Source organism: Bombina bombina, chromosome 5 (genome assembly GCF_027579735.1).
Source record: "Bombina bombina isolate aBomBom1 chromosome 5, aBomBom1.pri, whole genome shotgun sequence".
NCBI classification, from domain to species: domain Eukaryota; kingdom Metazoa; phylum Chordata; class Amphibia; order Anura; family Bombinatoridae; genus Bombina; species Bombina bombina.
The window spans coordinates 965,555,229-965,578,538 of record NC_069503.1 but is presented as its reverse complement, the minus strand read 5'-3'; the positions used below and the strand labels follow the sequence as shown (position 1 = coordinate 965,578,538).

The 23,310-nt window shown below is 38.7% G+C and overlaps 1 protein-coding gene across 3 annotated transcripts in view; it reads right to left on the bottom strand.

Annotated features, from left to right (window-relative positions):
- Nucleotides 1–23,310, bottom strand: part of LOC128661023 (transcription factor E2F5) — a 102,986-nt gene that overhangs the window by 65,597 nt on the left and 14,079 nt on the right. For 2 of the 3 annotated variants that reach the window (XM_053715165.1, XM_053715167.1), the window contains exons 3-6: nt 11,797–11,958; nt 9,268–9,311; nt 9,127–9,191; nt 8,346–8,799 (exon numbers count right to left, since the gene is read on the bottom strand). In XM_053715165.1, the coding sequence (XP_053571140.1) occupies nt 8,346–8,799; nt 9,127–9,191; nt 9,268–9,311; nt 11,797–11,958 (725 nt within the window). The remainder of the gene's footprint in view (nt 1–8,345; nt 8,800–9,126; nt 9,192–9,267; nt 9,312–11,796; nt 11,959–23,310) is intronic. The other variant, XM_053715166.1, reaches the window with a different exon arrangement.

Below are 23,310 nucleotides of genomic sequence, written 5' to 3'. Positions count from 1 at the left end.
CCAGTAGTAATTAGATCCGTGGACTCATCGTGTCATTAAAAAGAAATAAGCAAATTGGAAGCGGTTTAAAATGCAAGCTCTGTCCGAATAATGAAAGACAGGTTTCATATCCCTTTGAGTACCTATATGGATATTCAAAATTGCATTCTCTCAGGTGCAACAGACAAAAGCTAGAAATAGCTAGCCCCCCACAGCAGGCTCCACATTTAAGAAAGAGTGCATTCCCTGCCAATTTGAATTAAAAAGGGACATTTAACACTGAATATATTTTATAAGCATAGTATGGAGGTTATTCCACGTAATTTAGAAATCTCGCTTTCACTATATTCCAACATTAACCTATTTGCACAGGTATCCTTCAGATACCTGCAGTGTAACAGACTCCATAATGGCAGTTCCCATGATTAGGGGGAGTTGCATGGAATGTTTTTAGTATCCCTTTAAGTGGCCTATAGTCTATATAATGGTATGTTAGTAACCATAAAAACAGCAATGCCCTTCACGTACATGCTTTTGTCAACATATAAACCCAATAGCGAGCTTTGTAGGTATTCTACCTCCATAACCCCTTTTTTCTAACCGAAAAAAAAATGTATTATACTTACCTGACAAAATGAATTTCTTTCACAGTAGTGAGAGTCCACAAGCCATTGCTCCTGGGATTCAACTCCTCGCCACTAGGAGGCAAACATCACAAAGCTCTAAGAGCACTTAAAAGGGATATGAAACCCATTTTTTTTCATTTCTGGATTCAGATAGAGCATGTGATTTTAATCAACTATTACTTCTCTTGGTATCTTATTTGAAAAGCAGGGGTGTATGCTTAGGAGCCAACCCATTTCTGGAGCTCTATATGGCAGCAGTTTTGCAAGAATGTTATCTATTTACAAGAGCACTACTTGGCAGCACTATTTCCTGCTATCTACTGCTCCAGATGACTACCTAGGTATCTCTTCAACACAGAATATCATGGGAACAAAGCAAATTTGATAATAGAAGTAAACTGGAAACGTTTTAAAAATGGTATGCTCTGTCTCAATCACATTTTTTTTTTTGGGGGGGGGGGGGTTAATATCCCTTTAAACCCTCCCACCTCTCTGTTATATCCAATAAGGAGAAAGATATAAAATGGACTTGCCACCATTAAATACATTAACTCACCAGGTAAGCATACATTTTGCTCTCTTTCATAAGGTGGTGAGAGTTCACTAGCCTTTTCTCCTAGGAACTAATACCCCAAGCTGGGAAGTCCACAAGTAAATGGATGTGACAAAAATGTTTTAAAAGACCACTAATCTATCAAGATGACAGACTTCAGATCTTGATAACTGAAGAAAGCTTGACATACCAAGTTCTGCGAGGCGGGACTGGAGCATTTAGATTAACGAAGAATGCTCTATTCAATTGGAACTATGGCTCTTTTTAACAGAAGTTATTAGGTCTATCTAAGGGAGACCCCATTGTTCTACAATCTAGTAGAAAACATTCCTGTGGAAGGGATCAACTTCTACCCAGAATTCCTTCCTGGGATGCGAAATATAGAAAATTGTGTATCAAATCAAACCTTGAGACGTTCATTGCTAAGGAACTGCAAGTTCTCCCAAGATGATGGACATAATCTACAGCTGTAACATTATCTGAATGAAAACTCTGAAAAGTTTCTCCTTTTAGAAGGGGACAACTCTGAAGGGACCTAAAGATTGCAAGTCCAAGATTATTGGTAGCCTCCTGAGGAGATCAAACTGTACTCAACTGGACCCCTAGACAGAACTCCAATCCAAGAGAATGGTGTCTGCAGACATTTTCCAAAATGGGGTGATTAAAAGACGCCCCCAGAAAAATAGTTTAGAAAACTATCCACTGGGATAGAGACTGCCTCACTAAATAATTCTATAGGATTCTACGAGATAGTTGAACAGAAATGTTTGCACCATTGTCCAAGCATACAAAGTTGAAGAGGTCTGATTTTGAACTGTGCAAAAGGAAGAACATCTAATGCTGCAACAATAAGACCCAGCACCTCCATACCTTGAGCTACACAGGAGTTGGAAATCTAGTTGTGAGCAAACCGACTAGAACTTTGGTCCCTGATCCATTAGAGAAGCTGCATAGTCACGGAGTCTATGAGTCCTAGAAAAGATTGACTGACGTGAAATAACTCTAAAATTAATTCTCCAACCATGTTTGCTAAGAAAAAACAGCAGACTTAGTATGAAAAACAGCTGAAGGGAAAAATGGAGCATGAATAAATATGTTGTGCAGGTAAAGAGCCACTAAACTACAGGAGTTATTACAGACAGAGTTACTAGAACCTTTTTAAAAATTCTGGGAACCGTTGATAGAACAGACGAAGAGCCGCAAACTGAAAAAGTTTGTCCTGAAAGGCAAATCGTAGAAACTAGAGATGGTCTAGGAATGTAGGCACCCATCATATTAAACATGGACATAAATTGACCCTTTTAAATAAGGGGTAGAATTGACCTTGTTACCATTTTGAAAATAGAAACTCTAAGAAATGTGTTTAAAGTCATTAAAACCAGAATAGATCAGAAAATTCCCTCTTTCTTGGGAATAATGGAAAAGGATGGAATAAAATCCTAGGCCTTGATCCAAAATTTGAACTACAGCTAATAGTTATATTCAGAAAGTTTTTTGGAACATGAGACAGAAGATACCTTTCTTGGAGTAGGCAATTTGAAACCTATTCTGTACTCCTGGGAAACTGTTTGGAACTTGGGCAGACTGCGATCAGGCCTTCTAAAAATGGGGTAAAATGCTCCCTGCCAGAAAATCTGGATTGGGGCCGTACCTTCCTGGTGATTTGGAAAAGATAGAAGGCTAATTTAATGTTTGGCTTTGTTCCATCTGGAATTAAACTTCCAGGAAGATCTGGAAGATACAGGTCATTGTAAGAAGAATGATTTTTGGTTCCAAGATTGACAAGTGGAATGAAAAAGGACTATTTGTTCTATTTCTCCCTTAGACTTCTTGTCCTGAGGTTCCCTTTCCTCCAGACACAGAGAAAATATAAAGACCCAATCCAAATAAGTTATTTTAGCTAGGAGAAAAAAAAAAAAAAAAAAAAAAAAAAAAAAAAAAGTCTTTGGACAACCTGTTTGCAGACAATGACAAATCATTAAGTCCTTCTGTTTAGCATTGCTAAAGTGGGACCACAAATAAGTGCATTAGTCAACATTAGAAGTTTCAAAACAATTTAGAGAATTTTCATTCAGAGAGTCTGATATTTGCTCAGACAAATTGTCACACCAAAGAGTAGACACAACTTCTACAGAAGAAATGATTGCTGAAAAATTTCATGTCCATATGTTTTTTTTTTTAAAGATGTACTATCCTCTAAGGAAATAGTGCGTTTGGCTAAAGTGAAATAGCACAATCCACCATAAGAAAAATTTCCCAAAGCTCTACATTAGAAGCAGGTCAAGGAAACATCCTCTTAAATTTAGAGGGCAGATTAAAAAAAGAAGACTTGCTTGGTTCGCTCTCTGAAAATGATTTCAATAATAAACCTCAAGAACAGGGGAAAAAAAAACTCTTGTGACTTAACAGATTTAAATCAAATTCAGTTGTTTTTGTAGGGTTTTCCCACCAATGATTTAGGGTCTTAGATGCCCAAAGCAGGGATCGACAAATAAAAATTTAGGAACCAGTAAGAATATTTAAACAGCCAGGCACTGATATTTTTATATAGATATATAGAGAATAACCTAAAAAGTTAGGAGCCAGAGGTAAAATTCTAGGAGCCAGTGGCTTCCTGGCTCCTTGGTCTGTCAAGCCCTGGCCCAAAAGTACATAAAACCTCTTTAAGCAACGAGCTAAAATGTTCAAACTCAAAAACGTGAAAGAGATAGACTGTGTTCTGATCAGTAAGAGACACCTGATCAACATAAAAAGCTCACCTTCAGAAAACAACCTGAGGTGTCAGAGTCTGAAAACTATAAGGGTATACCAAGTTCTGATCTCTGATGCAGAAAAACCTGATAAATGTATTTTTAGGATGAATTTTAGATATAGAACTTTTGCGCATACTTGCAGGAGGCATAGCCACTACAACTACAGAGTGCAAAAACATTTAAATTCTGGAGTAAAATCTGAAGCACTCCATAGTATTGAAGAAACGGAGGACAGATTCCTTTAAAGGCAAAAGCAGCTATAGACTTTTTGAATGCCTAATGTGATCCATTCAGGAACTGCAAAACTGAACTGGTAACAATCCTACAAAATAAAAATTGTGGATCTACCCTCTAAAGGATGTGAGGTAGTGGTGACAAATTTCAGTATGCTCCATGAAATACAGACAAAGAAAATAAAGAGCCACCAAATTCTTGATTTTACTGTAAATACATGTAAAAAAAATAAAAAATAAAATAAAAAATAAAATAAAAAAAAAATTGAAACCATTTAAAGTGAATGTAAGTTTTGATGCAAAAAGTGCCCAGTTTTTAAAAATTAAAAACAGGGGCACTTTAATTCATCAAAATTAACATTTCAAACTTGACAGCCGCTCCAGCTTCCCCCGGTCGTCGCAAGCCATTTCTGACGTCAGAAATGATGGATGGGTCATCCTCCAATCACAGCTTCCCCCCCAGGGGGAATCTGTGTCTGATTCAACACCGTGATTGGAGGAAGCCGGATTCCTCATTTTAGACTGAGGAAGAGGATTTGCGATGGGCGGAGGAAGCTGGTGCGGCTGTCAAGATTAAATGGGAAGTATTTTTTCATAATACGAGTGAAATGTAAATTTTGATGAATTAAAGTGCCCCTGTTTTTAATCGAATTTTTTAAAAAATGGGCACTTTACCATCAAAATTTACACTTACTTTAACTGGGACTTTGAAGTATTAGAGACAACAACCTTAAGAAAAATCTAGCCCAGCATTAAAAAAATAAAAATATATCTTACACTTTAGTTATAAAACCGTTGCACTCAGGAGAGGTTAAAAGGGATAGTAAACACCAAAAATGTTGTTTAAAAAGACAGATAATCCCTTTACTTATTCCCCAGTTTTGCATAACCAACACTAATAGAAATACACTTTTTACCTCTAATTACAGTGTATCTAAGCTTCTGCTGACTGCTTCATTATCTCAGATCTTTTGACAGCCTTGCATTTCAGGCAATTAGTGCTGACTCTTAAATAACTTCACATGCATGAGCACAGTGTTATATATATGGAACACATGAACTAATGCCCTCTAGCTTTGCTCTAATGCCCTAATCATAGATTTTTAATTTGGACTTTACTTTCCCTTTAAAGAATTTCAAAAACAGAGAGGGAAATAGCCCAGCTACCAACTGTAACTGCCATGTTAAGCCATTGCACAAAAACACAAAAAATACACAAAGACTCCCCCACCCCATATTGTCAAACAGTTAAATGCCTTTTACTGTAAATATAACAGAGGGAATAAGGTTGCATTGAGATGTAACGCCAAGATGAATTAGCTGAATAGTAAACAGCATATATTACCACAAAGTTTCCATAATTACTAGACTAAGTATGAAAAGTCTAATTAATAAAGGTGGAATTAGTCTGTCACATGTGTATGTCCTCTGGCTTTGAGGTACCTCAGAGTGATGTACCTGCTAATAGCCTGCAGGATATGAGAGTGCATAAACATGTCTTCACTTAGCTCTACCATGCTTACCAACTGCAGAAATTACTGCTTCCAATAGAGAGCACATCCAGTGCTGTAAACTTAACAAGGGATCTGTGTTTGAAGTATATCAATGACCCAACGAGGATGATAAGGAACCAGTCCCCACTGTATTTATGGCAGGCTTGTGACTAAAGAGTTGAAAATGCTGCTTATTTAGCTTACACAGCCCCTAAAAGTGGATTTAAACTACTTGGAGCTCATCTGACAAGATTCTGTCTCCACCATTTCTTCTTTAGGAAAGGCCTTGGTGCCCTAAGGAGTGCGGTATCAAGTATTTAGGATCTCAAAAACAAACATAAAAAAAAAAAACTCTGCATGTCTTGTTCCTCTGGCTGGGACATGCACATTAGATCAGCCCTTCATGGTCTCCTTTGAAGATTGCAAAACAGCCATGCATCTTCTACTTACTCAGAAGAGAACCCGGGGATCAGTGAATACTGAAGATAAAAACAAAAAGTTGGGGTGCCACATAGTGTATCCTGTGGGACAAAAAGATAGTGTTTCCTCAATAGTTGTATTCATGTCTCTACACACCAAACATGGTGTTTATATGGGAAAAGGAACCTCTGAGTTGCCCAGTAAACTCACTCTGTACTAGTAACATTCAAAATGTGAAATCCAAAACGTACATTTAATTTAAAATGGTTAAAATATTAAAAACATGCATATGGCATAACAAACATGCTTGAAACACGTTTCTCTAGCTATTTATAATGTGTATTACATAAAGGAGTTTATACCCACTAAAATTGCTAGATTGTATAATCCGATAATATTGAGAATCAGTCTGGATTGGACCAGATAGCAGAGGTCCCAAACACTAAGACTCCTAGCCTGCCTAGTAACAGAAAAGGATCAGACCTGCACTTGCTTCCTTCCATAATTCAAACAGTCCCAGACTCTACTAGCAGCATGCATGACTCATTTGGATATTAGCAGACTTTGCCCTAGGTGAAGCCAGATTAAAAGCCAGAAAATAAACAAGATGGAAAACTAAAATTGTCTTGTCATCTGGAATAAAAACAAAACTAGTGAACTGGAGAAATAAGCGAGTTCAAACCACCTAAAAGGTGAAGCTTAGGGTTCTTTTCCCACCCCCTTTAAGAGGCAGACAAACAATTTAAAAAAAAATGTTTGCAATCAAGATGTAATTTTGTTTTAGTATTGCTAAACATTGAAAAATAAATAAGTAAAATCATAATATTTAAAAGGGACATTAAGTTGCTGAGCAGAACTACAAAATAATGGTTATTACTCATTTTATTGTATTTTCTCCTGTGTGTGCAGCTCTTTCCAAAACAGTTCTATCTCAATACCTTAAAAGATGTCAGATGCAGAAGCTCCCTTCATACTGGGGACTGCAGGTTTCCCCCCCCCCCCCATTTAAACAATATTAATCAATGGGACAGTCTAGTCAAAATTAATCTTTCATGATTCAGATGTGATTTTAAACAACTTCTAATTTACTTTTATCAACAAGTTTGCTTTGTATTCTTAGTTGAAAGATTAACCTAGGTAGGCTCATTTGCTAATTTCTAAACCCTTGAAGGCCACCTCTTATCTAAATGCATTTGACAGATTCACAGCTAGAGGGTGTTAGTTCATGTGTTTCATATAGATAACATTGTGCACATGGAGTCAGCACTAATTGCCTGAAATGCAAGTCTATCAAAAAATCTGAGATAAGGATGCAGTCTGCAGAGGGCATAGATACAAGGTAATTACAGAGGTAAAAAGTATATTTCTATAACAGTGTTGGTTATGCAAAACTAGGGAATGGTAAATAAAGGGTTTATCTATCTTTTTAAACAATAACATTATTGGGGTTTACTGTCCGTAAAAAACAAACAAAAAAAAACGCTTCTGTCAAAGGGTGTGATTATCTGTGCTCCGAGATGGCAAACCCCAGTAGAAAAAGAGGCAGAGCTTCACCATCTAGCAACTTTAAAAAGTCAAAATAGAAGATTGGCTCTGACGAGAGCTGTAGGAAAAAGTGCAAAAGCAATAGCATGGTAAGCAGTTACTATACAGAAACTAGTGGTAAAGCAATAGCATTACGTTACCATTTTATCCTAGTTGTGCCCAGTGGTTTAAAAAGGGACAGAGTACTGTAAAACAGTTTTCTCCTTAATGTGTTCCCAATTAATTATTATACCAGCCGCAGTGTATCAAATGCACTCCTTTATGTTTCTTTTTTTTTTTTAATTAAAAAGCAGGATTTGATCTTTGAAACCCCTACCCATGAAAATAGGCTAAGCTTGCAGACAGATCAGACATCTATCTTACCCCTCAAATACTTTCCTTTCTTATTTTGGTCTATACAATATTTAGAAAGAACAAAAGAAAATTAACATTTTATAACTCTCTCTCTAACCCCACTGGGATTGTTATGTCTTCTGCTGGCTGTGTTTACATAGCTTGTCAATAGCCTATACTTAAGTATATAAACTTTCAGTATAGGTAGGGATAGCACAGGCAAAATGCCGATATATAAGCTAAGGAGCGATTTGTAAACCGTTTAATCCACTACAGAAAGTAAAATGGATCAAAGGGGAGAAAATGTTAGTGTATACTGTCCCTTTAATTAATGTCGCTTTAACGGACTGCAATTACTAAAAATCAGTAAAGAACATAGTATAGACAGAGAACTTAAAAGCATTTCTGACCTGTGGTTGTCCCTGCCTCCAGAGTATTATCCTGTGCTATTTTCTGTGGAAAGTTTTCTTCTTTCACTGATGGTTTACTTGAAGTTAATGTATTGGATAAGGTAGCCTGCAAATAGTCATCTTGTGCCACTTTTTGCTGTGAAAGCTGGGACTGTGTTTGTAACTGTTCATCCAAAATAAATGCAGGTAATGACTTTTCAGGCTGTGAAAAGTTATTTGGTACCACTTGATTTTGTGGACAGTCTTCCTGTATTGTTGATGGTTTACTTGACTTTGCTGATAATGCAGTTAATGATTTTTCTGGTTGAGAATAGGATGGTGGAATATCATCAGGTGGAGGAACTGGGAAAACAATTGGCTTTGAAGAACTGGAGTCTTGATTAATTAACAATACTTGGATAGGCCCCGACTGACTCTTCAGACTAATCTGATATTTCTTGCTTCCTTTTTGACCCTGAAAATTGATGCAAAACAAGTTAAATGTTTTTATGCTATTCAAATTATAGTTTACCATTTTTTCTGCTTAGGAAATGAATAATACATGTTTGCATGTTTTGTGGATTTCAGTTCAATGACACTGATTTTTGAAATGTAAAGACGTTCCGTCTCAAAGTATAAATAACATCTGTAAACCTTACAAGGAACATCCACTTAACCCCATTTAACATTCACTCTATAACATCCCAGTGATTCCCCATTACAACATAAATTCTACCATATTATTCATGAACTTTCTATCTTTATTTACACAATTACCAATCTCCATCTCCCAATAATTTACCATTTCAGGAATTGGAACTTCCAGTTGTGTACCAGATGGAGCCTGAATTGCAAGAAGGGTGTCTTCTAAGAAGAAAAAAAGTTACTTATATCAGCTGTGAATGATGTAACCGCAAACATCAATACAAACCAATGTACTTACCATGAAAGCAATTGCATAAATCTTCATGAGTCACATAAGAAAATGTATAACTATTAAGGAACAATTTATTTTCTTGAGAAAATCAAAACATAAAATGTAGAATTATTTCACATATCACGGGTGTACAAATTTGAAAACAGGAGACAACACATAAGTCAGAGACTTCTCTTCAGGATAGTTACCGGTATATTGCATATTAGGGAGAAAAAAAAAAAAAATCTTAAAAAGGGACACTAAACCCAAAATTTTTCTTTCACGATTCAAGTATAGAATACAATTTTAAACAGCATTCAAATTTATTTCTACCTAATTACATAATGGATGAGCCAATGAAACGAGGCAACCAATGTGCAGCAACCAATCAGCAGCTACTGAGCCTATCTAGATATGCTTTTCAGCAAAGTATATCAAGCGAATGAAGCAAATTAGATAATAGAATTAAATTAGAAAATTGTTTAAAATTGCATGCTCTTTCTAATCTAAATCATGAAAGAAAAAATGTGGGTTTCATGTCCCTTTAAGTTCTGAACTAGTCTGGTGCCACCACAAGATGTATTTAAATATGCCTAGTTGTGACAGTTGTACAATATTTACATACAGGTTTATAATTGAATTATAGTCTAAACATGAATGGTTTTGCAAAACAGCACATTTACATAATTATTTAGAACAGTGTTTCTCAACCGTGGTCCTCAAATGCCCCCAACAGGCCAGGTTTTTATTATAGCTGAACCAGTGCACAGATTAAGTAATCCACTGATCAGTAACACCATGGTTACTAACCTGTTCTCATCCATCAGCTTATTATTGCACCTATGCACTGGCTCAGCTATAATGAAAACCTGGACTGTTGGGGGTACTTAAGAGCCGCCATTAAGAAACAAGGATTTACAACAGATAGCTCAGCATGCTAAGGCACTGTGGCTGAGTTCTGTAGCAACCCAAGGGTTGCAGGTTCGATCCCCGGCGAGGTCCACTCAGCCTTTCATCCTTCAGAGGTTGATAAAATGAGCAGCGTCTTGAGACCCTTACGGGTGATTAGCCGTGCTTTACAAGTACCCAATACATACAGAACATATAACAGAGTATAAAACTAGTGCAAATGCCCCTTTCTGCTTTGGATAAACAGATCTGGAATGTAAGCGATATTTTACATGGAGTTTAAAGTGACTGCCCAGTAACTAAAAATATTAAAAACAGGGGCACTTTAATTCATTAATAACTTTACGACACTTCTTTTTTTAATATATTTACCATTGTGCTACGATAAACATCCCACCGTTCCTCTGCCTGCATGCATCTCCAATTGCATTTAGCATATCTATGCTGAACCGGCATCCTCCAGTCGTTGCATGCCCCCTTTGGTGTCCAGCTTGTGGGGCACACGACTGGAGGAAGCCGGATTCAAAATTAGTTTTGAAATGGGCGGACGGAGTGCGGGGTATTTGAATTTAAGCACTACGTTAAACTGATGAATTAAACTCCATCTAAAATATTGCTAACATTCCGGATCCGTTTATACAAAAAGGGGAAAAGTTTACCATTACTTTAAACAATTTAAAGGGACATAAAATGCAAAAATAAAGTGCTCTAATATGTTAGACTATTTTATTACTGTATTATTGTTTGTATATAACTATATATTTACCCCCATTTCAAAGGGATTAAACAGTTTGTGAGCTCCAGAGCAGCAATGTACTACTGGGAGAAAGCTGAAAACATCTGATGAGCCAATGAGAACAAAGCAAATTTGAAAAAAAAAAGTTAAAGGGACAGTAAACCTTAAAAATAATGTTATATAATTCTGCACATAGTGCAGAATTATATAACATTACATTAGCCAAACTTTTTAAATCATAATATTGCCTTTTTATTTTGAAAAAATATTGCTGTTTTACAGACCCGCTCTCTGGGCTCTGCTGAGCGGGTCTGTTTTTACTGAGCGCATCGGGCCAGCTGTATAGTCACAGCCCGGCCCGACCGCGCCATTAGACACAGTGCAGCTCGCTCCTGCTCTGTCTGACAGAGTGTCTTACAGATGCATGCTCTATCTGAATCATGAAGGTTTAAATTTGACTTTCCCTTTAATGCAATAGATTAAAAAATCAATTTAAATAATTTTAAACATAATTCACATTTAAGATATATTTTTCTTTTCATGCTTAAATAGGAGATATCAGTTACAGATTAAAATGTATACCCAGCTAAAGCCAAGCAAAGGAAGCCTCCTATTATATAGATTTTTAAATATGTATCACTTTATTATTCAATGCCTATTGAATGCTTGTTTGTGATCTATTTAACACTTGCAGGCCTGATTTTTTCCCTTTTGAAAAGCTCTCTAAGATTCTCTACTGATCAGAAAACAACAAAGAATAGAATATCACAATGATAAAGTGAGAACAACATTTTAACAGTTTTTATTAATGCCACAGGATGGAAATAATGTAGATCACAAATGTTTATAATTCTACATCGTTATACTAGACGTGATGAAGAATTGTAGTTTAAATTTTTGTTAAAGGATATTTGTTGTTTACTGTATCGTCCTTTATATTTTCAATGCTTTGCTGCAACCAAGCTTTTTGTTGATCTAGTGTCTTTTCTTTAAGATCCAAATTGACGATATCAGCTTTCAGGCTTTTAAGTTTCTCAATTACTTCTTTGGAGTTGCATCCAGAACCTACACCTCTACAAAATAAAAACTGGGTTAATACATAAATCAATAAACATAAGTCAACTGAATGAAAGAAGATTTAATGGTAATAAACAGGTAAGCATGTTATCATGGGTTTTAATACAAAAAACATAATTTATGTAAGAACTTACCTGATAAATTCATTTCTTTCATGTAATTAGCAAGAGTCCATGAGCTAGTGACGTATGGGATATACATTCCTACCAGGAGGGGCAAAGTTTCCCAAACCTCATAATGCCTACAAATACACCCCTCACCACACCCACAATTCAGTTTAACGAATAGCCAAGAAGTGGGGTGATAAGAAAAAAGTGCGAAAGCATAAATAAGGAATTTGAATAATTGTGCTTTATACAAAAAAATCATAACCACCACAAAAAAGGTTGGGCCTCATGGACTCTTGCCAATATGAAAGAAATGAATTTATCAGGTAAGTTCTTACATAAATTATGTTTTCTTTCATGTAATTAGCAAGAGTCCATGAGCTAGTGACGTATGGGATAATGACTACCCAAGATGTGGATCTTTCCACACAAGAGTCACTAGAGAGGGAGGGATAAAATAAAGACAGCCAATTCCGCTGAAAAAATAATCCACACCCAAAATAAAGTTTAAATTTTATAATGAATGCCTGAAGTACTTTTCTACCAAAAACAGCTTCAGAAGAAGAAAATACATCAAAATGGTAGAATTTAGTAAAAGTATGCAAAGAAGACCAAGTTGCTGCTTTGCAAATCTGATCAACCGAAGCTTCATTCCTAAACGCCCAGGAAGTAGAAACTGACCTAGTAGAATGAGCTGTAATCCTTTGAGGCGGAGTTTTACCCGACTCGACATAAGCATGATGAATTAAAGATTTCAACCAAGATGCCAAAGAAATGGCAGAGGCCTTATGACCTTTCCTAGAACCGGAAAAGATAACAAATAGACTAGAAGTCTTTCGGAAATTCTTAGTGGCTTCAACATAATATTTCAAAGCTCTAACTACATCCAAAGAATGCAATGATTTCTCCTTAGAATTCTTAGGATTAGGACATAATGAAGGAACCACAATATCTCTACTAATGTTGTTGAATTCCATTTTAAATAAATATGAAGATTTATCAGCATCAACCTCTGAGACAGAATCCTCTGAACCAGAAGAGCCATTATCAGAATCAGAATCATCTGAAAAATGAGAAGTTTTAAAAGACTTTTTACGTTTACTAGAAGGAGGAATAACAGACATAGCCTTCTTAATGGATTTAGAAACAAAATCTCTTATGTTATCAGGAACACTCTGAGTATTAGATGTTGATGGAACAGCAACAGGTAATGTAACTTTACTAAAGGAAATATTATCTGCATTAACAAGTTTGTCATGACATTCAATACAAACAGCTGGAGGAACAGCTACCAAAAGTTTACAGCAGATACACTTAGCTTTGGTAGCTCCAGCACCAGGCAGCGATTTTCCAGAAGTATCTTCTGACTCGGCTTCAACATGGGACATCTTGCAATATGTAATAGAAAAAACAACATATAAAGCAAAATTGATCAAATTCCTTAAATGACAGTTTCAGGAATGGGAAAAAACGCCAGTGAACAAGCTTCTAGCAACCAGAAGCAATAAAAAATGAGACTTAAATAATGTGGAGACAAAAGTGACGCCCATATTTTTTTAGCGCCAAATAAGACGCCCACATTATTTGGCGCCTAAATGCTTTTGGCGCAAAAATGACGCCACATCCGGAACACCGACATTTTTGGCGCAAAAGAACGTCAAAAATGACGCAACTTCCGGCGACACGTATGACGCCGGAAAAAGAAAAAAAAATTTGCGCCAAAAAAGTCCGCGCCAAGAATGACGCAATAAAATGAAGCATTTTCAGCCCCCGCAAGCCTAACAGCCCACAGGGAAAGTCAAATTTTAAGGTAAGAAAAAAAAAATTGATTTATTCAAATGCATTATCCCAAATATGAAAATGACTGTCTGAAATAAGGAATGTTGAACATCCTGAGTCAAGGCAAATAAATGTTTGAATACATATATTTAGAACTTTATAAAAAAGTGCCCAACCATAGCTTAGAGTGTCACAGAAAATAAGACTTACTTACCCCAGGACACTCATCTACATGTTGTAGAAAGCCAAACCAGTACTGAAACGAAAATCAGCAGAGGTAATGGTATATATATAAGAGTATATCGTCGATCTGAAAAGGGAGGTAAGAGATCAATCTCTACGACCGATAACAGAGAACCTATGAAATAGACCCCGTAGAAGGAGATCACTGCATTCAAATAGGCAATACTCTCCTCACATCCCTCTGACATTCACTGCACGCTGAGAGGAAAACCGGGCTCCAACCTGCTGCGGAGCGCATATCAACGTAGAATCTAGCACAAACTTACTACACCACCTCCATAGGAGGCAAAGTTTGTAAAACTGATTTGTGGGTGTGGTGAGGGGTGTATTTGTAGGCATTTTGAGGTTTGGGAAACTTTGCCCCTCCTGGTAGGAATGTATATCCCATACGTCACTAGCTCATGGACTCTTGCTAATTACATGAAAGAAACTAAATTATCACACACACTATCTCACAAGAGTACACCCCTCACATTTTTGTAAATATTTTATTATATCTTTTCATGTGACAACACTGAAGAAATGATACTACTTTACATTGTAGTAAAGTGAGTGTACAGCCTGTATAACAGTGTAAATTTGCTGTCCCCTCAAAATAACTCAACACACAGCCATTAATGTCTAAACCGTTGGCAACAAAAGTGAGTACACCCCTAAGTAGAAATGTCAAAATTGGGCCCAAAGTGTCAATATTTTGTGTGACTACCTTTATTTTCCAGCACTGCTTTAAACCTCTAGGGCATGGAGTTCACCAGAGCTTCACAGGTTGCCGCTGGAGTCCTCTTCCACTCCTCCATGATGATATCACAGAGCTGGTGAATGTTAGAGACCTTGCACTCCCCCACCTTCCGTTTGAGGATGCCCCACAGATTCTCAATAGGGTTTAGGTCTGGAGACATGCTTGGCCAGTCCATCACCTTTACACTCAACTTCTTTAGCAAGGGAGTGGTAGTCTTGGAGGTGTGTTTGGGGTCGTTATGTTGGAATACTGCCCTGCGGCCTAGTCTCCGAAGGGAGGGCATCATGCTTTGCTTCAGTATGTCACAGTACATGTTGGCATTCATGGTTTCCTCAATGAACTGTAGCTCCCCAGTGCCAGCAGCACCCAGGCCCAGACCATGACACTCCCACCACCATGCTTGACTGTAGGCAAGACACACTTTTCTTTGTACTCCTCACCTGGTTGCTGCCACACACGCTTGACACCATCTGAACCAAATAAGTTTATCTTGGTCTCATCGGACCGCAGGACATGGTTCCAGTAATCCATGTCCTTAGTCTGCTTGTCTTCAGCAAACTGTTTGCTGGCATTTTTTGTGCATCATCTTTAGAAGCTTCCTTTTGGGATGACAGCCATGCAGACCAATTTGATGCAGTGCGCATGGTCTGAGAACTGACAGGTTAACCCCCCACCCCTTCAACCTCTGCAGCAATGCTGGCAGCACTCATACGTCTATTTCCCAAAGACAACTTCTGGATATGATGCTGAGCACGTGCACTCAACTTCTTTGGGTAACCATGGCAAGGCCTGTTCTGAGTGGAACCTGTCCTGTGAAATCGCTCTATGGTCTTGCCCACCGTGCTGCAGCTCAGTTTCAGGGTCTTGGCAGTCTTCTTATAGCCTAAGCCATCTTTATGTAGAGCAACAATTCTTTTTTTCAGATCCTCAGAGTTCTTTGCCATGAGGTGCCATGTTGAACTTCCAGTGACCAGTATGAGAGAGAGAGAGAGAGAGAGAGAGAGAGAGAGAGAGAGAGAGAGAGAGAGAGAGAGAGAGAACACCAAACTTAACACACCTGCTCCCCATTCACACCTGAGACCTTGTAACACTAACAAGTCACATGACACCGGGAAGGAAAAATGGCCAATTGGGCCCAATTTGGATAGTTCCACTTACAGGTGTACTCACTTTTGTTGCCAACGGTTTAGACATTAATGGCTGTGTGTTGAGTTATTTTGAGGGGACAGCAAATTTACACTGTTATACAGGCTGTACACTCACTGCTTTACATTGTAGCAAAGTGCCGTTACTTCAGTGTTGTCACATGAAGATATAAAAATATTTACAAAAATGTGAGGGGTGTACAAATCAAATCCCTCTTCGCATGTGAGTGCAGTATATGTCACTAAATGCCTGTATATCAATCTCAAACAGATCACAACAAAATAGAATGAGAGTTTAAAACAGAGCTGCTATTCACTCCAAAAACAACCCCTCTCAGGCCACGCCCACCGACGCGTTCCGTCACTCGTATGCGACTTTGTACAGGATTTTTATTTGTACCCACTACGCTTTTGAATGATACTTGGGATTGTAGTTTATTGATGTATCACATTGCTATACAGATTTGGAGACTATGCACGCTTGAATGTTTGTTTTGAAGATAGGGATCTTTCGCTACATTGTTGCGATCTTTAATAGATTGACATAAGACACTAGTGATGCACATCCGGGTCTCAAATATTTAGAGAGACTGATAAGCCCTCACTACATTAAACTTCAACGATTGAGTGTAATAACATAATTATACATCACTTTGTTTATGTGAACTTTGAGACAATGTATGCTTGAATGGTGTTTTAAGCTATAGGGATTCAGTTAGAAATCAGCTGACTGGGTTCAATCTCAGCAGTACGCAGGCAGGACGACATCTTTGAGCGCTTAGTCTGTTATGTATGAATAATTGCCTACACCCCTTATCCCTATTAACCTCTATACTCCTGACAGCCCCTACCCAATTAATGTTGGATTACATACAATTATGACAAAATTAGAAGTGGTAGTGATATACACGTGTGTGTGTATATATATACATACATAAAACACGGAAGGGAACTGCACTCTCATACCGGACCGGGTACACATCCCATAACCCTGCAACATGCTCAGCCCTGGGTGCACTGGCACTCACAGGAAGCTGTGCTGTCCCCAGAGCCACAAGCAGTTAACCCCAGACAGGTCTGGGTGCAAGAACCATAGGGAAAATTACAAAACAAATTAATACAACACACAGAGAAAACCCAGCACTCACTTACAAGCTCTCAGCTAAGATTTAAAAGCAAAAATGGAAAGGTTAGTCACCGCATCTGGCCAAATGGGACAAGCTCAGGTACCACGTCAAGGTCCTTTCCAATACCCGAGACCCTAAAACAGCCACACAATGCAAGCTTTCAAATCCAAACAAACTGAAAACAAGGGAAGGGTGCACAGGAATATGTAATCACCCTAGACATATACAAAACACGGAAGGCTGTTTTAGGGTCTCGGGTATTGGAAAGGACCTTGACGTGGTACCTGAGCTTGTCCCATTTGGCCAGATGCGGTGACTAACCTTTCCATTTTTGCTTTTAAATCTTAGCTGAGAGCTTGTAAGTGAGTGCTAGGTTTTATATATATATATATATATATATATATATATATATATATATATATATATATATATATATATATATATATATATATATATATATATATATATATATATATATATATATATATATATATATATATATATATATATATATATATATCCCCAATTTTTGGTAATATTTTTTGTCTGTATATATGTTCAATATTTTAAAATTACTATGATATACTATAGTGTCTAATTCAGCAATTGTCTTAAATGCCACAAATCCTTTAATCCCCCTAACCCCTATAATTTTTTTTTAATCTGAATCATGAAAGAAAAAATGTGGGTTTAGTATCTCTTTAATTAGAAAAAAAAAGGAGTATTTTTTCCAGATGAGCTTAACGTCTGAATTATTAAACAATAAGGAACAATTACTAGACACATGGGAGCCTTGGATAATGTATGTTAAAGCAAAACAGGGGACTGATGATCCAGACCCCTACCCTTATATTATAATATGACAATGGGTACAATCTGTTCAGCATAGTGCGATAATATTGACCAAAATTGCAGCAGGTGGTGATGGTAACCCATTTTCCTTTTTTTTTTTCTCCCCTTCTGCTCTGTACACTCTATTAATTTTGATTTGGCTCCATTCAATTTATGGATAACCTGAATGTTATTACTGATCCTAAGGTGGCTCATTTAAAAAATTGTATACGTTGCCTCATGCACTGAGTTCAACTACTGTGCTTCATAAGCAAGCCAGCAATGGAACATATTTGATGCAGACAATATATGTTCTTGGGTATGGGATAGGGCTGCACGATTAATCGCATATGCGATTTAAAACCGCCAAAGTTCGCGATTTTTTGCTAAATAAAAAAAAATCCTCAGAAGTGGCTGTAATATTGATTTGTTTGTGATTTCTTGCAAACCAGCTCCATCTAGTGGTTGGTTTTAGCACACATTTTGTAAAATGGCTGTTTTTACTTTCACTTTCTGTTCTAAAGCAGAGCACATGCAGGAATGAACAGGAGAGAAAGCCACTTACTTATATTTCCTCCTAGGGACATCTGTAGTCTGAAACATTATGTAACCTCTCACACAATCTCCTGCTACTCTGAGAAACGGCTCAAATACATAGCAGATGCAGTTAACCCCACGGCTCCCAAAAAGGCTAAAACTGCAGTCCCCTCTGCTACTGGGTTAACTAAATTGCATCTATATCTATATATCTATATATCTATCTATCTATCTATATATATATATATATATATATATATATATATATATGTGTGTGTATGTGCGTGCGTGCGTGCGTACGTGTGTGTGCGCGTGTGCCCGCGTGCGTGTCTTATACTGCTTCATTTGTTAATCATACCACGGTCCACTGTTAGAATGACTGTCCAAGAAAACATGACAATGTTGTGTGTCATAATACCTAATAACTGGCTAGTGGCTACTATTTAATCACATCACAGGCAGCAAATTTTATTTTAACTATTTTGTGGTTTGTATTTTTATGCTACAAGAGTGTATTGAACATTGAGAAACCTGTACATTAAGATTCTGTAGTGTTAAATAAACTTTATAATGCAAAATGAAGGCGTTAGTCATTTATAAGAAAATTGCGATTAAATCGCAATTGCGTTTTTTTTTCCAAAAAAAAAAAAAAAAATCGTGATTTTTTTTTTACCATATCGCCCCAGCCCTAGTATGGGATGTATATGAATATAGGTGCACATAGTGTATACACACTTGCTCCATGCACAAATGTTTTTGCAGAAAGAATGACAACATAATAGCACTACAAAAACATAATTTATGCTTACCTGATAAATTCCTTTCTTCTGTTGTGTGATCAGTCCACGGGTCATCATTACTTCTGGGATATTATCTGCTCCCCTACAGGAAGTGCAAGAGGATTCACCCAGCAGAGTTGCTACATAGCTCCTCCCCTCTACGTCACCTCCAGTCATTCGACCAAAGACCAACGAGAAAGGAGAAACCAAGGGTGTAGTGGTGACTGAATTATAATTTAAAAAATATGTACCTGCCTTAAAAAAACAGGGCGGGCCGTGGACTGATCACACAACAGAAGAAAGGAATTTATCAGGTAAGCATAAATTATGTTTTCTTCTGTTATGTGTGATCAGTCCACGGGTCATCATTACTTCTGGGATACCAATACCAAAGCAAAAGTACACGGATGACGGGAGGGATAGGCAGGCTCATTATACAGAAGGAACCACTGCCTGAAGAACCTTTCTCCCAAAAATAGCCTCCGAAGAAGCAAAAGTGTCAAATTTGTAAAATTTGGAAAAAGTATGAAGCGAAGACCAAGTTGCAGCCTTGCAAATCTGTTCAACAGAGGCCTCATTCTTAAAGGCCCAAGTGGAAGCCACAGCTCTAGTGGAATGAGCTGTAATTCTTTCAGGAGGCTGCTGTCCAGCAGTCTCATAGGCTAAACGTATTATGCTACGAAGCCAAAAAGAGAGAGAGGTAGCAGAAGCTTTTTGACCTCTCCTCTGTCCAGAATAAACGACAAACAGGGAAGAAGTTTGGCGAAAATCTTTAGTTGCCTGCAAGTAGAACTTGAGGGCACGAACTACATCCAGATTGTGTAGAAGACGTTCCTTCTTTGAAGAAGGATTTGGACACAAGGATGGAACAACAATCTCTTGATTGATATTCCTGTTAGTGACTACCTTAGGTAAGAACCCAGGTTTAGTACGCAGAACTACCTTGTCTGAGTGAAAGATCAGATAAGGAGAATCACAATGTAGGGCTGATAACTCAGAGACTCTTCGAGCCGAGGAAATAGCCATTAAAAATAGAACTTTCCAAGATAACAATTTTATATCAATGGAATGAAGGGGTTCAAACGGAACACCCTGTAAAACGTTAAGAACTAAGTTTAAACTCCATGGCGGAGCAACAGTTTTAAACACAGGCTTGATCCTAGCTAAAGCCTGACAAAAGGCCTGGATGTCTGAATTTTCTGACAGACGCCTGTGTAACAAGATGGACAGAGCTGAGATCTGTCCCTTTAATGAGCTAGCCGATAAACCCTTTTCTAAACCTTCTTGTAGAAAAGACAATATCCTAGGAATCCTAACCTTACTCCAGGAGTAATCTTTGGATTCACACCAGTATAGGTATTTACGCCATATTTTATGGTAAATCTTTCTGGTAACAGGCTTCCTAGCCTGTATCAGGGTATCAATAACCGACTCAGAAAAACCACGTTTTGATAAAATCAAGCGTTCAATTTCCAAGCAGTCAGCTTCAGAGAAGTTAGACTTTGATGTTTGAATGGACCCTGAATCAGAAGGTCCTGTCTTAGAGGTAGAGACCAAGGCGGACAGGATGACATGTCCACTAGATCTGCATACCAAGTCCTGCGCGGCCATGCAGGCGCTATTAGAATCACTGATGCTCTCTCCTGTTTGATTTTGGCAATCAATCGAGGAAGCAGTGGGAAGGGTGGAAACACATAAGCCATCCTGAAGTTCCAAGGTGCTGTCAAAGCATCTATCAGAACCGCTCCCGGATCCCTGGATCTGGATCCGTAGCGAGGAAGTTTGGCGTTCTGGCGAGACGCCATGAGATCTATCTCTGGTTTGCCCCAACGTTGAAGTATTTGGGCAAAGACCTCCGGATGAAGTTCCCACTCCCCCGGATGAAGAGTCTGGCGACTCAAGAAATCCGCCTCCCAGTTCTCCACTCCCGGGATGTGGATTGCTGACAGGTGGCAAGAGTGAGACTCTGCCCAGCGAATTATCTTTGATACTTCTATCATTGCTAGGGAGCTTCTTGTCCCTCCTTGATGGTTGATGTAAGCTACAGTCGTGATGTTGTCCGACTGAAACCTGATGAACCCCCGAGTCTTTAACTGGGGCCAAGCTAGAAGGGCATTGAGAACTGCTCTCAATTCCAGAATGTTTATTGGCAGGAGACTTTCCTCCTGACTCCATTGTCCCTGAGCCTTCAGAGAATTCCAGACAGCGCCCCAACCTAGAAGGCTGGCGTCTGTTGTTACAATTGTCCAGTCCGGCCTGCTGAACGGCATCCCCCTGGACAGATGTGGCAGAGAAAGCCACCATAGAAGAGAGTTTCTGGTCTCTTGATCCAGATTCAGAGTGGGGGACAAATCTGAGTAATCCCCATTCCACTGACTCAGCATGCACAATTGCAGCGGTCTGAGATGTAGGCGTGCAAAGGGAACTATGTCCATTGCTGCTACCATTAAGCCGATCACCTCCATGCATTGAGCTACTGACGGGAGTTGAATGGAATGAAGGACACGGCATGCATTTAGAAGCTTTGTTAATCTGTCTTCTGTCAGATAAATCTTCATTTCTACAGAATCTATAAGAGTCCCCAAGAATGGAACTCTCGTGAGAGGAAAGAGAGAACTCTTCTCTTCGTTCACTTTCCATCCATGCGACCTTAGAAATGCCAGAACTAACTCTGTATGAGACTTGGCAGTTTGAAAGCTTGAAGCTTGTATCAGAATGTCGTCTAGGTACGGAGCTACCGAAATTCCTCGCGGTCTTAGTACCGCCAGAAGGGCACCCAGAACCTTTGTAAAGATTCTTGGAGCCGTAGCCAATCCGAATGGAAGGGCTACAAACTGGTAATGCCTGTTTAAGAAGGCAAACCTTAGATACCGGTAATGATCCTTGTGAATCGGTATGTGAAGGTAAGCATCCTTTAAATCCACTGTGGTCATGTACTGACCCTCTTGGATCATGGGTAAGATTGTCCGAATAGTTTCCATCTTGAACGATGGAACTCTTAGGAATTTGTTTAGGATCTTTAAATCCAAGATTGGCCTGAAAGTTCCCTCTTTTTTGGGAACCACAAACAGGTTTGAGTAAAACCCTTGTCCTTGTTCCGACCGCGGAACCGGATGGATCACTCCCATTAATAATAGATCTTGTACACAGCGTAGAAACGCGTCCTTCTTTATTTGGTTTGTTGACAACCTTGACAGATGAAATCTCCCTCTTGGGGGAGAGAATTTGAAGTCTAGAAGGTATCCCTGAGATATGATCTCTAGCGCCCAGGGATCCTGGACATCTCTTGCCCAAGCCTGGGCGAAGAGAGAGAGTCTGCCCCCCACTAGATCCGGTCCCGGATCGGGGGCCCTCGGTTCATGCTGTCTTTGGGGCAGCAGCAGGTTTACTGGTCTGCTTGCCCTTGTTCCAGGACTGGTTAGGCTTCCAGCCTTGTCTGTAACGAGCAACAGCTCCTCCCTGTTTTGGTGCAGTGGAAGTTGGCGCTGCTCCTGCTTTGAAATTCCGAAAGGGACGAAAATTAGACTGTCTAGCCTTAGCTTTGGCTTTGTCTTGAGGTAGAGCGTGGCCCTTCCCTCCTGTAATGTCAGCAATAATTTCTTTCAAACCGGGCCCAAATAAAGTTTGCCCCTTGAAAGGTATATTAAGTAATTTGGACTTAGAAGTTACATCAGCCGACCAGGATTTTAGCCACAGCGCCCTGCGTGCCTGAATGGCGAATCCTGAATTCTTAGCCGTAAGTTTGGTTAAATGTACTACGGCCTCCGAAATGAATGAATTAGCTAGTTTAAGGACTCTAAGCCTGTCCGTAATGTCGTCCAGCGTAGCTGAACTAAGGTTCTCTTCCAGAGACTCAATCCAAAATGCTGCCGCAGCCGTGATCGGCGCGATGCATGCAAGGGGTTGTAATATAAAACCTTGTTGAACAAACATTTTCTTAAGGTAACCCTCTAATTTTTTATCCATAGGATCTGAAAAGGCACAGCTATCCTCCACCGGGATAGTGGTACGCTTAGCTAAAGTAGAAACTGCTCCCTCCACCTTAGGGACCGTTTGCCATA